The sequence below is a fragment of the Chlorocebus sabaeus genome, chromosome 13, assembly GCF_047675955.1.
Source record: "Chlorocebus sabaeus isolate Y175 chromosome 13, mChlSab1.0.hap1, whole genome shotgun sequence".
In the NCBI taxonomy this organism is placed as follows: domain Eukaryota; kingdom Metazoa; phylum Chordata; class Mammalia; order Primates; family Cercopithecidae; genus Chlorocebus; species Chlorocebus sabaeus.
In genome coordinates this window covers 62,859,912-62,877,096 of record NC_132916.1, presented here as the reverse complement: position 1 = coordinate 62,877,096, position 17,185 = coordinate 62,859,912, and the positions used below count along the sequence as shown (strand labels likewise).

The window sequence follows — 17,185 nt, the reverse complement described above, 5'->3', positions numbered from 1 at the left end:
GGGACATATTTAAAATAAATTGTCCAACATAGTTCTGAGTATTGAGATAGTGAGAATGTGGACTTGGGGGCTTGTTTTGATTCCTTATAATCTGATACTCCATTCAGAGAGGAAATATGAGCATAAGGTCTTGTCTTGTTTTCTCTTCTCTTTTCTTTTCTTTTCTTTTTTCTTCTCTTTTCTTCGGATCTCACTCTGTTGCCCAGGCTGGAGTGCAGTGGTGCCATTTCGGCTCACTGCAACCTCCACCTCCTGGGTTCAGGTGATTCTCCTGCCTCAGCCTCCATAGTAGCTGGAGGCACATGCCACCAAGCCCAGCTAATTTTTGTATTTTTAGTAGAGACTGTTGGCCAGGCTGATCCAGAACTCCTGACCTCAAATGATCTGCCCACTTCGGCCTCCCAAAGTGCTGGGATTACAGGTGTGAGCCACCATGCCCGGCCATCTTTCTATGACAGAGTAAACACTGAGTAGCAGAGACCCCTGTTCCTTTTGAAAGTGGTCTACCCAGTCTCACTTTTCTTAAGGAAATGATTGCTTCAGTGGTTTAAAAATGTATCATTAAAATGAAGATAATGAAGAAATAATTATTAGTTAATATCAGTTTACCTGTTGGTGTCATATGTAAAATTTTTCTAGATTTATTTCATAATCTGATGGCTAATAATATAAGATAATGATGATAAATGAGTTTGACCATTTGCATATTAGAGTTATTTGGTAAAATCATTTCTAATATTAGTTATTGAATATTTTAGAATAAACATTAGCTTAGTAATTAGCAGTCAGACTGGTTCCAGGCATCTAAAGGGTTGCTATATTCATTAACAGGGGCCTAAATCTGGATAGAAACTTAATATATTTGACTAATAATTTATCCATCTCATCTTTAAATACTGTTAGGTATATTTTTATTTTTGAGATATTCCTAATTTGAAGCAATTTTTAAAATTTACATGAAACAAGTCATTTTTTAAAAAAATGTTAAGAGATCAATCCTGACATTAAAACACTGATTTTTTTTTTCATTTTTAAAAAATGGGGATGAGGGGAAATTTTAGGCCATTCTATTATTATTATTTTGTTTTGACAATGCTTTAAAAACCCAACCAAACTGGAATTTTAAGTGAGTGAACTGCATGAATACATACAGAGCTGCCTTTTTAGTAAGCTTTACTCTATAACCGGGAGACATTTCTTCTGAGTAGGAGAAAATCTATGTATTGCCCCTCTTTTGAATGCCTCTAAAGCAGGAGCCTTCGTGTGAGCTTAGTGGAGCCACTTTGCTGTCAGAACTCTGGTCAGGGAAAGGGAATGGTACGTTTTAAGGGACCTTGGCAATCACTTCACCAGCCCTGTCACATGGCAGATAAGGGAATGAGACTTGAGAAGTAATTTGCTCACGAACACACTGTGTTGATCTAGGACAGGGAGTTATGGCTCCTAATTCCCAGGTGATCCTAACAGACCATAAGGTGACTCGAGAGAAAAGTGTACTTGTTCCAAATATAATCTGATGAGTTTGTCCCAGATTGACAGCCATCCCCTTCCTTATGGTAACTCTAGGACAGAGTTTCTTTAACTGACAATTGTACCATGGACTTTGCAGTCTGGGGAGGTCTATAGAATTTCTTTTCTAAATAATGTTTCTAAATGCTTAAGATAAAATACAATTGGTTATAAAGGAAGCTAATGTACTTAGCAAAATCCTTAACTTGTGATAGAATAATATATATTCTTCCCCATGAATACATTAAATAACAAGATCTAGTAGTGGTTTCTAGTAACAACCACCATGTGTTCCAAGTCTGGGAATTTTTAGAGATCTGCAACAGGGAGGGACTTTTCTGGGTAACAAGCTACAGGTCCTGCCAACATTGCTGTGATTAGTTGCATGCATTCCAAACTAAAGGGCATGTTAAATTTCAGTTATGTGTCAGTGAAAATAGAGCTATAATTTTTTCCCTTTCTTGTTTGTGGATCCCTTAATTTTTCTTTCTTTCTTTCTTTCTTTCTTTCTTTCTTTCTTTCTTTCTTTCTTTCTTTCTTTCATTCATTCATTTTTTTATTTTTTATTTTTTTGAGGCAGAGTCTCGTTCTGTCACCCAGGCTGAGTGGCATGATTTCAGCTCACTACAACCTCCGCCTCCTGGGTTCAATCAATCCTCCTGCCTCAGCCTCCCAAGTAGCTGGGATTACAGGCATGCACCACTATGCTGGGCTAATTTTTGTGTTTTTAGTAGAGATGAGATTTCACCATATTGGTCAGGCTGGTCTCAAACTCCTGACCCCAGGTGATCCACCTGCCTTGGCCTCCCAAAGTGCTTTGATTACCGAGATCCCTTAATTCTTTGCCTACTCCAAGTTACAAACTTCTGTTCTAAAGTGAAGCTACCTGGGGAATAGAATGCTTGAACAACCTCCACCTATTTCTGCATTTTGAAACCTTGCCAAAATGCAGATTCCTGAGCCCTGCACCATACTAACTGATTTCCTCTCTAAATGGAGCATCAGAGTATAAGGAATCAAAACAAGCCCTCACGTCCACATTCTTACTATCTCAATGGATCAGAAGTTCTGCAAGAACACTTGCAGGTATCCAAGGCCTGGACACTGGCAAGTTCAACATTGAACAATGTTTGATTCTTAGGGACATTAGAATTTGAGATTGTCTAAGGTGGCTGAGCTAGTTCAGGTACCTAAGTGAGCTGGGGGAGGAGGCTGTTGTCAGTAGAGGGGAAGGATGGTTTTGATAGGGGTTGAGTCACGCAGTAAGCTGGTTACATTGTCCTGCCATTTTCCTTAAGATTACATAGAGAAACGATTTGAATTTCTAAGGCTGAATTTGGCTGTAATCCACATGGGGTGGGAAGTTTCTTTTGCTGATTACCTAACTATGAAGTTGGGCTATTGTAGCCCCAGCAGAAGTGCACATGGGGTGTCTACCCAGAAATAAGCAGAATGGAGGTTATAAAATGGGGTGGGGGAACACATTTGGTTATCTGCCCCAAATGGGTCCCTGCCCAGTGGGTTGAATCAAACTCTAGTCTGTTAAACTGGTTCACATATTCAAGGGGAGAGAGTTTGGGACCCCAGTAGAAGATGACTGGATAAGGCAGCCTTGTTCCCAAAGAGAGCAGATGGCTAGCTTTCTCAGGCCGAGAGCCACTGGCTTTGAACTTAGGAGGTCTTGTTGATTGCCAACTCTGTTGGTACTTCCTTAGGGAATAACTTTGCGTTTGTAAGGGCAGCTGGGTGGATTTGTTTTTTTGCCATCCTAATTGCCTTACAAAACGAGACATAAAGTTTTACAGTGATTTTTAGATTATTCACTACAAAAGCAGGTATAAATCTTAGCCCACAACTTGACATATTAACTTTTCATTTTATCTATTTTTTTCTAACTAAAAAGTGTTCTGTGCCTCTCTATTCTGCCAAGATAGCACAGACTTAACATATCTGTAAAGGGCTTAGGCTTTTAGAATACAAGAGCTGGAGACTCACAAGCAATTTTTGGCATTCGATCGCATCATGTCCCTCCTCTGAAATAATGAACCCCTGAGCCAACTATTTACTTGACTAGGGAGAAAGGAATGGGGGAAAATATTGAGAGACAAAAAATAGATTAATATCTCAAGAATACTTTTCAGCCTTAATGCTTTTGAGGTACTTAATGCTTTTGAGGAAAAACTTATATTGAAGAAAGGTGGTCTGCTAGCATTCATCTACAATTTTTGGATCAAGGATCTGGTCCCTTAAATCCATATCTGTGCCCATTTTTGAATTTTGGATAGTCTACAATTTTATGAAAGGCACAACCCAGGTTGTTCTGATAATTGCTGGATCCTGTGCATCCTTTCAAGAGCAGCCTTTGAAACAACTCTGTTATTATGTCAATCTATTTCTGGTTGACGCCTAGGAGCAGCATGGTCAGGTCGCAATGTATGCTGTGCTCAGCTGAGTGTGTAGGGACAGGGAGGCTGCTGCTTCTGGCCAGGCAGAGCAGAGGGCTGAGAGAGAGACCTGGAGAGGAGGAGTTGTTTCTATCTCATGCCAGGCCATGCTCTAATCCCCCCCAAAATCACCAAAGGCTTACAGGGTTGGTTGGTTGGTTGTTTCCATAGGAATAAAAGCTATTAGGTTGGTGCAAAAATAATTGTGGTTTTTGCATTAAAAGTAATGGCAAAGCTGGCCGGGTGTGGAGGCTCACACCTGTAATCCCAGCACTTTGGGAGGCCGAGGCGGGTGGATCACCTGAGGTCAGGTTCAAGACCCGTCCGACCAACATGGCGAAACCCTGTCTCTACTAAAAGTACAAGTGTCGTGGTGGGTGCCTGTAATCCCAGCTACTCGGGAGGCTGAGGCAGACGAATTGCTTGAACCTGGGAGGTGGAGGTTGTAGTGAGCCAAGATTGTGCCATTGTACTCCAGCCTGGGTGACAGAGAAAGACTCTGTCTCCAAAAGAAAAAAAAAAAAAAAAGGGTAATGGCAAAAACCTCAGTTACTTCTGCACCAACCTAATAAATTTACCAATTTAATAATCTGAAATTTAACTGTCCAAAAGTATACTAATGTGTAACTGGCTGTGTCTTTAGTTCATTGTCCTTAGAATAAAACATCAACTATGCTCAGTTAATTTTCCAAAATGTCCATTTATAAATGGTTTTGACCTGAGAGGTCTATAATAATATATTCTCCTTCTGCTTGAAAAAGAAATCTATTCTAGACTTTAGAAGAATATTATTGTTGTAACCCATTGTTACATTTTAAAACAGCTGTAAAATATTTATAGTCCATGGCCATTATTGGAGCAGATTAAAATGCACCTTGGAATGTCAAACTTTTATCTATAATACAGGCAGCATAGCTTTCCTTTATAATAGGTAAATTAGCTTCAATACTCAGTTTTTCAAGTTGCTATAAATGGAGCCTTCTACTTCACAACATCTAACATTCATTTTCTTGAAGGTAAATCATTCTTGGCTAGAGACACCACTAGAGAATGTTGTTTTGAATTCTTTCTCTACTAGAGACAGTGCTAGAGAATGTTGTTTTACTTCCTTACATCATTTCTACTGGTTAGAACAATAGCTCAATGTAGCTTCCTTATATGCCAATATAAGAAGACTAGGTAACAATATCAAAGAGAATACCATTTCAATATTTGAGTTCTCAGCTCTAAACTGTTGTGCATTTCATCTCTTCATGTTCAAATAGAAATAATCTAGCTTTTAAAAAATAAGTGATTTACAATCTACTTATAAATGCCTGTGTGATTTAACTATGCCTTTATAATCTTTGAGTTTGAATGAGATTAAACTGGATAGTTTGTTTCTCTGACAACACAATATTTTGTGCAAGCAGATTAAGTTAACAAGGCAGACTCGGGGCACTAAAGGCTTCATGCTATAACTAGGAATCTATAAATAAAAAGAAACAAGGAGAAGACCAAAGAGATGCTTACCATGCTCCTTCAAAGGCTTGAGATAAGAGGAATGCTGGTCAATATGTGAAAACCGCAATGTTGCATTATGCTTTGATTTTATTTTCACTTGTATATTGAATCTAGCTTTAAGTTGTACGGGAAAGTGAATTTTTTCTAATGAATGATATGAAATATACATCAAAGCTACATTATAATACAAGTTTTGATCATAAGCCAAATAGTTGAAGTGTATCACTGTTGTGGGAAGTCAGGGGCCCCAAATGGAGGGACCGGCTGAAGCCATGGCAGATGAATATAAATTGTGAAGACTTCATGGACATTTATTAGTTCCCTAAATTAATACTTTTATAATTTCTTACGCCTATCTTTACTGCAATCTCTGAACATAAACTGTGAAGATTTCATGGACACTTATCACTTCCCCAATCAATACTCTTGTGATTTCCTATGCCTGTCTTTAATCTCTCAATCCCATCATCTTCATAAGCTGAGGATGTATGTCGCCTCAGGACCCTGTGATGATTGCATTAACTGCACAAATTGTTTAAACAATATGAAATCTGGGCACCTTGAAAAAAGAACAGGATAACAGCGATGTTCAGGGAACAAGGGAGATAACCATTAGGTCTGGCTGCCTGAGAGCCAGGTGGAACAGAGCCATATTTCTCTTCCTTCAAAAGCAAATAGGAGAAATATTGCTGAATTCTTTTTCTCAGCAAGGAACATCCCTGAGAAAGAGAATGCGTTCCCAAGGGGAGGTCTCTAAAATGGCTGCTTTGGGAATGTCTGTCTTTTACAGTTGTAAATAAGGGATGAAATAAGCCCCAGTCTCACGTAGCACTCCCAGGCTTATTAGGACGAGGAAATTCCTGTCCAATAAATTTTGTTTAGACTGGTTGTCTGCTCTCAAACCCTGTCTCCTGATAAGATGTTATCAATGACAATGTGTGCCTGAAACTTCATTAGCAATTTTAATTTTGCCCCAGTCCTGTGATCTCGCCCTGCCTCCATTTGCCTTGTGTACCTTGTGAAGCATGTGATCTCTGTGACCCACACCCTATTCGTACACTCCATCCCCTTTTGAAAATCACTAATAAAAACTTGCTGGTTTTGCGGCTCAGGGGGCATCAGGGAACCTGCCATCATGTGATGTCTCCCCCAGATACCCAGTTTTAAAATTTCTCTCTTTTGTACTCTTTCCCTTTATTTCTCAGACCAGTTGACACTTAGGGAAATAGAAAAGAAACTATGTGAAATAACATTGAATTATCGGGGGCTGGTTTCCCCTGATATATCATGTCTCTGTTTTAAAGAAATGCATATAGATTTGTGCACATAGTATATTCATCGCTGGATATTAATAACTGAAGAATTGGCCATGGACCTAGAATTCATTTTCAAAATATTTGATTAAAGAGCTCTGCTCCTGAGCTAACTTTATATTAGATTGGTGTAAAGTGTTAAGCTTTATCTGTTGGAGAACATTCATGAATATGAATATCAAGGATATGTACATATCCTCAAATGTAAATTAACTTGCAAAACAGCATGGTATTTATAAATAGCTATTCTCCTACACATAGTACTTACTGTTGATTAGGCACTAATGTTTGCAAAACACTGCAAGATTGAGCTTTCATATTACCTTAAGACAGCCCTTTGAGGTAAGAGTGTATTTTCATTTTACAGAGCAGGACACTTGAGCTCTAAGTAGTCAAGTGTTGTCCAGGTTTCCCACTCCCAGAAGGGACAAAGCGTGGGATGTGAACTCTGCTTTTTTGGCTGAGGCTTCACTCTCAGCTTTCTCCATCCATAAACATGGTTGGCCCCTGTATTTGTGATGTTCTTATGCAAAGTATGTTGATGCCTATCTTAGTTTTATTTCATCCTTATGATGGAAGTGATTGAGTCTTGGTGGTGTAACTGAGACTCCTAGTGTGTATGCATGATAGAATCATGACTTAAGCTGATAAGCAAAAATTCAATTTCCACAGCATTTTGAATGTCTTTTATCCCACGCTTGGCTAAACAGCAGTTTTCTATGATTTTGGGCAGGGTGATACCTAGGCTGATATATTATAGACTTACAAAACAATGTTTTTAAAAAAAGTTTTCTTTCTTAAATTTTTTTTTTTTTTTTTTTTTTTGATATGGAGTCTCACTCTGTCACCCAGGCTGGAGTGCAGTGGTGCGATCTCAGCTCACTGCAAGCTCCACCTCCCGGGTTCATGCCATTCTCCTGCCTCAGCCTCCCAATTAGCTGGGACTACAGGTGCCTGCCACAACACCTGGCTAATTTTTTGTATTTTTTTAGTAGAGATGATGTTTCACTGTGTTAGCCAGGATGGTCTCAATCTCCTGACCTCGTGACCCGCCCGCCTCGGCCTCCCAAAGTGACGGGATTATAGGCATGAGCCACTGTGCAAAAAAAATTTTTTAATTGACATCATTAATTACATTAATTGTACATATTTATGGGGTATGGTGTGACATTTTGATATAGGTGTATTTAAAACTATAATCTAGTAAGATCAGGAAGTTAAAAGTGGCTGTATTTTTAAATATTACTTTTAAATACGAATATTCTTATTAATTGAGGGATTTTTGGTTGTTTATGAACAAAAGGTAATACTTTAATTTTTTAAATGAATGATCTACATCAATATCTACTGACAGTAGGAATTTGATATAAGTTCTTATGAGTAAAAGATACCATAGAATAAGCCCTTTTCTTAAAAAAGGAAATAATGATACATTATTTCTACAAATTTGTTTTTTAGGCATATACCAAACTGTCAATAATGACTATCTCCATGTTATAAGATTTAAAATGGGCCTTTACATTCAGACTTATGAAATACCATGAAAAGGGGCCTAATTCTTTTGACAGAATTCTGTAAACACAGGATATTTATATATATTTATTCAGTAAAGACAATTGTTTCATGTACCAGATTTTTAATGCATTTGAATCTTTATTCTACAACACAAGCAACATAATACAATATCTTTTAAAATATTTTCTCTTTAGAATTTTCATTTCCACCTCAGATAAAATGTACACAAAATACACTTGCAAGCTTGCTTACAGAGACCTGTTAAACAAGGAACAGACAGATTCTATAAAATCAAACAGTTATATCAACATATAAAGGAGTGTGATTTTCAGTTTGTTTTTTTAAGTAAATGTGACCAAACTGACTAAATAAGAAGGCAAAACAAAAAATTATGCTTCCTTGACAAGTCCTTTGGAGTAAACAAAACGCTTCAAGGCTCCTGGTGAATAGGGTTGCAAGGATGAATTTTGCATTTTATAGGTAAAATGGTACACTGACTCAAATCATTATGGCTATACCAAGCTTCATTTATTTATAATCTTCAATGAAAATAAGTTGATTCTTTGGCATAATACTATAAGGAATAAAAGAACCCATACCACCCACTGGCTTTATCTAGACTGAGAGATAGTAGTAGGGGAACTGTTTATAATGTAATTTGTCTAAGTTTATTCCTCTTAGAAAAGCAGGAAAAGCATCTTGAATAATAGTCTCTTAGCATGATTAGGGCAATAAACATCTTATTCCTATCTCCCCCATCCCCCCAACACAAACTAAGAAACAAAAATAACCTTTCCCTCTAGGCACCTCCTCCTGTCCCATCATGCCACACCTGGATATTCTATCACATTGTTTCAACTGGAGTGAAACCCAGCTTATCAAAAGCATTCATCTTTGTTCAGCTTTGCCTATTTTATGGGAAATCAATTTTTATTAGAGAGAAGCACTCCCAATAAGAACCAGATGAAAGAAATGCAGGACAAAGCAGCTTGCACATAATCCCGAGGTAGCCAGGGATGCTCACTGGGGCTGGCAGTGTCAGGGCCCGAGTCTCCCTAATATTAGGAAAAAACATAATCTTTTATATATCTTAGTTCAACAGATTGGCTTTCGGATTCCCTCCTCTCCTTTTTGGCACCGGTTGGTAAAACAAAAATAAGTTATTCTTAGAGATTGACTTTTGAAATTTAATTTTAAAATTAGTGTTACTAAAAGAACTAAATGCACAAATACTTTCCAAAACTTATGGGAAACTAAAGTAAAAAAAAAAAAAAAAAAAAAAAAAAGAACTCTTCAATTATTTCCATCCACAGAGCCAAAAACTCTGTGGATTGTCTCCTTGATGTCATTAACATTCTGATATGCTTTCTGATCTCACTAATTCTAGTAAATATAATCATTTCCTTCCATTCCTACAATAGTCTAAATTAATTTAAATGAAGTCAGCATATTAAGCAGAAGTCTTTAGAGAAACCTCATTGAATCAATAAGCATTATGTGTAATTAATACAGTTTATAAATAGGTGATGATTGTTAAGTTACTTGTTTTTTTCTTAAATCATTCTCCCTATGGTCCTTAATTTTTTTTTTTAATGGTAAAAGAATTTCCAAAGCTAATTAATTAAATAAAGAAGAGATAAACTAAGGCCCCCTCTATATGAGTTAACATGATTTCACTGAATTCCCAAAGCACACTGATTATTTTTATATTTTTCCCGTTATTTGGAAGATGAAATAATGAATATGGTCTCCACCATATAGGTATGTGCACAAACACAACATATTTACTGAAAAGTCAAAACAGGCACACCTACTGCTTAAAAGGGAATTGGTTCATTTTGCAAATTTCCATGAAGCCTTTGGGTAGACTCTTTACAGATATATATGAAATTAAAATGTTAATTTATGCCAGACAGTTAAATGAAAGATGAAGGTACAACAAGTAGTCTCATCTCATCTCAAAGGGCTAATATTTTGGTGGCCAATGAGAGATGTAAAACAACTGGCAAGCAAGCAACTATTAAAAAATCTGTAAGCCAGGAGCCAAGGCTGTAAAGGAGCCTACATGGAAACATCTCATTAAAACGATATGAACGGAAGAAATTCAAACACTACACACTTAAATTTAAAATCGCCTTCAATACAAGTCAAAGGGTCAACATGATACAAATGATCATCCATAGAATCAATGTTTCTAAATACAAAGACGAGAAGCTTAGATTTATCTCACTGTTCCATAGAACTTATACATTCATTGTCTTCTAGCTTGTAAAAACCAATTGTTGGTATAATAAAACCGGAAACTGGGAAGATTGAGCAAGACTGCTGTATAGAATCCAATCCCAAGTTGTCTGCCCAAGGATAGATTCAGTTTTTCTCTAGCGTTTGATAAGTCAGGTTGATCTTAAAGGTAGTAGTTGGAAACTTTTTCAAGGCAGTGGTTCTCAAAGCATAGTTCCCAAAACAGCAGTATTGGCCTCACCTATAAACTTGTTAGAAATGCAAATTTCCTGATTTACTTAACTGGAAACTCTGAGCACGAGCCCAGCAATCTGTGTCTTAACAGGCCCTCCAGGTGATACTGATGTGTACTAAAGTTTGAGAACCACTGTTCTAAAGACAAAAGATAAGGGACAACCACTGGTTAAACCTTCAGGATAGGAATTAACAGTAGAAACAGTTTTTGGTAGTTGAAAAGGGTGGAAGGACCATAATTAGATGGAATTAACCAGCAGTGGAGTGCCATTTTGTCACCAAAGTGGTCAGCCACTCTCTCCTCCCTGGTACCCCTTTGTAGTATTGTACAAAGATACAGAGAAAAGGTTTTGTATGGTGCTCGTGGTGTGGTAGTGGTTTCTCTTCAATGATGGAATGGTACCACAATTTATAAAGAAACTGATGATTTCAGGAGAAATTTTTGGTTTGTCTTCCCTGAAATAAGAATTGTGTTTTGGAAATCTAAAGGGTGTTCTGTTCCAAAATCTTAAGTTATTATTTCCACATCAAATAGCAAACACTACAATATAGCCAGAGAAAAAGGATCTTCCAAACAAACAAAAAAGGTATGTTTTCTAGATTGCTCCACTACTAAATGAGAACTTTTTTTTGAGGAGGCGTAATTATAAATCAAGTTCTTGACCAATTTTACAAATCTTTCCCAGTAACAAGCTCATATTTCCAATAAAAAGTGCTCTTTTGCTTTCCTAAGGCCACACTAAATCTCCCTGGGGTCACCTAAGTGGTGCCCAAGCATATTGAAGTTTTGTCATCTGCTTACTACAAGACTCTGGATTTTCCTTCTGCCTGTTTCCTTGTCTGTAAAACAAGTGGAAGTGTGTAGATGTTATGGCACATGGTTACTAAGGATGTCGACCTGATGCCCTTAGCACCTGGTTCTTCAAGCAATCTTGTCCAACCAGCTGCTTCCTCTTCAGAGAATGTACATTTTGAAAAATGGTTATCCATTATTTTGCATATTCCCAAACTTTGTGCTACAAATTTAGTACCATGTATTTCCCAGAGAAGCAAGTAAAGAGGCACTGTTGGCTACAGGGCACTTTATTCTGAGTTGATTAAATGATATTTGAAAAAGGTTTACAAATCGTGCATGCCATTCTAGACACAGGCTGCCATGTACTTCTGTGTTAACAGCTGGCCATGAACAGTATTATTCCATCATTTCCACCTAATTCAGTGAGTTTTCTAAAGTGACACTGAATATCTGCTTGAAGATTAAAGTTTAGATTTTGGCTTTATTTTCAAACACTTGAAATGTGTTACATATGATTTTTTTATGTATAAACACGATTCATTTTCTTTTTTCAACTTTATTTTTAAAAACCTCCATAACATCCCAGACAGATCTGAGATGTCAAATAGTCTCATTTTAATGGCCTCATTCCTTGAAACTTTTTCTCACACTAGAGTGCTTACTCTGTGGACTTACAGCGTGTTGTCAGAGAGAATATGGCCTTTGAATTCAGAAACACCTCTTTTGCAACCAACTTTGCCTTTTGCTTGTTATCTTGGGCAAGTTTCTGAACCTCTCTGGGTCTGTGTTCTCATCTGAAAAAATGAGGAACACAATACTTGTCTCACGAGGTTGTTGTGAGGACTACGTGTGATAATACAGGTAAAGGTTTGCAATCACAGTGACATTCACCACTCTCTTCCTCCCTGCTATTTGTAACCTCTTGTTATTACTATCAGCTCTACACCAAGTTCTTCATTCTGTTTAGTTTGATGGGACTGATACTAATGGATTTTCCTTTCTGAGAACGAAAACTTTCCTGTATAAGCAGTATTGTGATGAATCTGGTAAAATCAAGGATATCTATTATATAACCGCATTACCTTCTCACAGCGAAGGCTATTTTAAAACAACAAGGACGAAAAGCCTAATGATCATTGTACCAATATGTTTCAATTTCAAGGAACTTTTGAATTATATTAACATTTTTGTCATGTTTGATTTAAAATTTTTATTTTTATTTACTTTTTTGAGAAGAAGTCTCACTTTGTCACCCAGGCTGGAGTGCAATCTTGGTTCACTGCAACCCCCACCTCCCAGGTTCAAGCAATTCTCCTGCCTCAGCCTCCTGAGTAGCTGGGATTACAGGCGGCTACCACCATGCCCGGCTAATTTTGTAGTTTTAGTAGAGACAGGGTTTCACCATGTTGGCCAGGTCTCAAACTCCTGACCTCAAGACATCTACCTGCCTCAGCCTCCCAAAGTGCTGGGATTACAGGCATGAGCCACCATGCCTGATTTAAAGTATTTTAATGAGAGCTGTTAAGTATGTTAGCATCTGTCTGGGTTCTTACTGGTCAGTCATTACATAGACCCCAAATAATAAAGGTGTTCTAGTTTTATATCTATGGTAAGGGCTGGAAAATTATCATAAGAGGAGAGAAGATGGTGTAAAAAGGCAATCTATTTTTAAAATATGATCAGGAGACACAAGAGCTAGGTGAGATGCTATGGACAGTGCATGAGGTTCAATTGTGAAAACCGATGTCCTCATTAATGACAGAGAGAACTCTGTCCCTCCATACACTTGGCTGGGCCATCATCAGTCCAGGGTCTCTTATACTTGGAGTTTTCCAGATGTTTGTTTCATGAAGCACACTTTACCAAAATTTAAGAAAAGAAGAGAAAGATCTCAACTTTAGGGTAATAAACTTTTGGCTATAAATACAGGCAACTAAAAACAATGTATAAACTCTCATTCTGCTTAGGTCTGTAAATACATGCTAATAACTGTTCTTCACTTTAAAAGGCTGCTTTGAATTTTGTCTTACTGTTGCTGCAAAAGAGACTGTGAGGAGAGAAACACCTGACACTTTCAGAGACTGGGAGGGAGTGAAACAAGTTTGGGGGTGGGCAGCTGAGTCACAGGAACAGGGCAAGAGACTGAGCTGGGCAGTCTGGGAAAGTGCCACTCCCCTCTCAGTGTTCTTCATCTCCTCCCTTGCTTCTCCACCTGCTGGGAAGAATCACCTGAAGGCCTACTTATTAGAGAATACTTTGCATCAAGTATTCATCAAGCTGCAAATACCTCTGAGAAGTACTGCTGTCACTCAGTGATGTTTCTGGTTGAAATCTGATGTCAGTGTGGATGTCCGGTAACTCGAGCGCAGAGTATGTTATAGAGAAGACAATGGGAAGGTACCAAAACACTCTTAAAAATTATAGGTCAAGAGCTCTGTACACCTTCTCATCCTTTTATTCTTGGGACCCATATTCAGGCTAGAACTAGAACAGTGTTCGGACACAGTATAGGGTAAACTTATGTTCAAGAATTTTGGATCCCATAATAGAGCATCAGGGAGAATGCTGATTTCCAAACAACTAGCATACTTTGGGACACAGTATTCACAATTATCATTTTTTAAGATGGAGTTTCACTCTTGTCACCCAGGCTGGAGTGCAATGGCACAATCTCGGCTCACTGCAACCTCCGCCTCCTGGGTTCAAGCGATTCTCCTGTCTCAGCCTCCTGAGTAGCTGGGATTACAGGTGCATGCTACCACACCTAGCTAATTTTTGCATATTTGGTAGAGACGGGGTTTCACCATGTTGTCCAGGCTGGTCTCAAACTCCTGACCGCATGTGATCCGCCCACCTCGGCCTCCCAAAGTGTTGGGATTACAGGCGTGAGCCACTGCGCCCAGGCGGTATTCACAAATTGAGACAGCTTCCTTTGAATTTTTCTACTTTATGAAAAGTTGCTATGTATAAATACTGTAATTCTGGCCTCTGCTTTACTGAAGCCTTTTCCCCCAGTAAACTGTGGAGTACTCACAGGTTCACAAAGAAGAACTGAACCTCAGGTAAGCTATAAAAAGAAACAAAACAACTGTGGTGTTAGTTCTGTTGGAAAATAAAAAAAAGCAGTTATCCAACTTTCAATTCCATTTATAAAGTATAAAAATTCAAAAGTATACAACATAGTTCATTGATATCCCAACAATTCATTGCCTTTTAAGATCAAATAGCTGATTACCTGTTTCTAAACTTGAATTATTGTCTAGTGAGTGAAAAATGAAGGCAAACAGAGTGTTCTGTGGAACTGGGGAAAAAATGGACTCTGTGGTGATCTCTAGATGGCACACAGAATGATAAGGGTCTTTCTTTCAGATCACCTGAAGAAGTCAGAACACTGCCTTCCTCTTAACCTCTAAGTTAGTTCCATGTTTCTCAAGGAGGGCAAAGTTTACAAATACCCTTTTAAATCCATGTTTCAAGACTGCAGAATTTGTCTTTTATTTAAAGGGTGACTTATTCATTATGAATAGAGCTGAGAAACTAGAATGTATGCCTTAACAACTAACTCTGCTCTGTAGAATGTGTGTAAGTAAGCTTGATTGAGGAGTTTTCAATCATTAGGATAATGTAAAAATACTGTAAATAATAAGATAAAGCTTTCAGTACTTAGAAATATCCACCTGAAATACTGGTCTGAATGAAAAGACATCAAACGTAGGGTAACTTTACTTGCTAGATAGGAGAAATATTTTAAATAGACAAAATTTTCTAAATTTCAGTGTCTTTCTCCATTGCTTTCATTTTATGAGACTTGCGCTTGTGTAACTGACACCATAATTTTGTAAGATTGTTGTGTTATATTTTAAGATTGAAAATGATTTCATCATAATCCATCCCTACCCCACACTCCCTGCTCCCTTCCTGAGTCCCTTTCCTCCAAGCGTGTTGATATAAAATGAGTTGCGTTTTACTGTTTTGTTGTCTTAAAAACCAAACGTTATACCTTACGTTCAGATCATTGTGGGGCATAGAAATGTAAGTGCAACAAAAGACTAAGGCACCATTTTTTCTTTCCTTTCCTTGTTTGCCTTGGGGACGGAAGCAAACACCACGAGAACAGCCAGGGTGGCTGGTCGGTCTCATGTCTCTCGACAATCTATGTATTAGCCACTTTCACTGGGTACTCTGTGTCACAGGCTGACAAGCCACAGACTTCAAACCCTGCTAGGAAAGAACTTGCTTCTTTTAGACATACAGAAATCATACAGAAATAAAGGCACAACAGTACCTTATATGGGGAAATTGGTGAATAGCTGAAAATCTTATTTAGGAATAATTTTGAAGTGTTCTGGATTATTTTACAACAGAAGTCACCTCTTTCTTGATTATGACACCCAAGAATATGTTTTCATAGTTGTCTTCTTCCCAGCCAAACCCATAATCATAAATCTTCCTCCAATTAATAATCCCTGGTACTAGATGTCTGAGTGTTTACATATCAGCTTGATTTACCAGCAGATATTGCCTTAGGAATTATATTTAAGATGATAGATCAATATAGTGTTTTCAAATGAGTAACCCTTGAAAATGACCCATTTGGGGACAATGCTGTAAGCAAAAGCACTGGGAAATATACTTCAAGAGTTAGAAACATATCAAGGATTATAGATTCTTCTATAATAATGTGCAAAATCAGAATATCGTTTGTGTCATCTAGATACAAACCTTAGCATGGCCCCAATGCTGATCAGTGGTTGGAAAGGCTTTTTACATTAGGAAACATTGTTCTCTGAGACACTAGTTTAAGTGGGGCTGGTGGTGGGGAAAACGCAACAGCTGGATTGGCGGGCAGACTCTAACCCTCACTACTGCTGTTTGGTGGCGGAGTGGAATAGGAGTCGTCTGCCACACAATGATGTCTACACAATGATGTCATAGACACGGCCCACCCTGCCCAGCCACTCCCTCACAGCCTGGCGAACTCTGATGTCAGTCACGTGACAGGTCAGCTGACTGATGCACGGGAACACTGCGGGCTGGAGGGCCGTAAAGGTCTGGTCTGGGAGAATCTGAATCTGATTGAGAACTGTTAGCACCATGTTGGTCCATGCCTAAGAGAAAGGATTTAAGAAAATTAGTGGCTTTCCCCCCTGGTTTTATTTGAACACTTGAGAGCGGCCCTGCCAATGTGGAAATGGTTTTTTTTTTCAGGCTGTAGTTGCAATAAATTAGTTTTCGTTCATTTAATATGCCTATAATAAATTGTAGGCATATTAATTTATTATGCCTACATCATAATTTCACATCCATAAAGATGGGCAGAGATTCGCCTTATTTTCAGTTTTCACAAACTACTAAACTCTTACTCCTTAGATTAGAAAAAACAAAAGCAAAAATAAAAAACCTCCCTTGCCTTCTCACAATGAGTTCTCCATAGGCCATTCATCTCAAACTCATTTTTTGATGCAGCATAGAATTACACTCAAAGCCCCCCTGAAGATTGAGAATTTTTATGTGCACAGGATGGGCTAGAAAAAGTTGAGATGAAAACAATCTGAAAAAAATTAATTGGCATAACCACACAATATTTGCTTTTTTCGTTTGTATAATGCTTCATAACTACAGAATTTCTT

At 38.0% G+C, this 17,185-nt stretch overlaps 1 protein-coding gene across 1 annotated transcript in view; it reads right to left on the bottom strand.

The window, feature by feature from the left end:
• Window positions 1-11,748: 11,748 nt before the first annotated feature.
• Window positions 11,749-17,185, bottom strand: part of ARFGEF3 (ARFGEF family member 3) — a 193,677-nt gene continuing 188,240 nt past the window's right edge. The window contains exon 34 of the mRNA XM_008006875.3: window positions 11,749-16,663. Coding sequence (XP_008005066.3) covers window positions 16,472-16,663 — 192 coding nt within the window. The 3' untranslated portion in view covers window positions 11,749-16,471. The remainder of the gene's footprint in view (window positions 16,664-17,185) is intronic.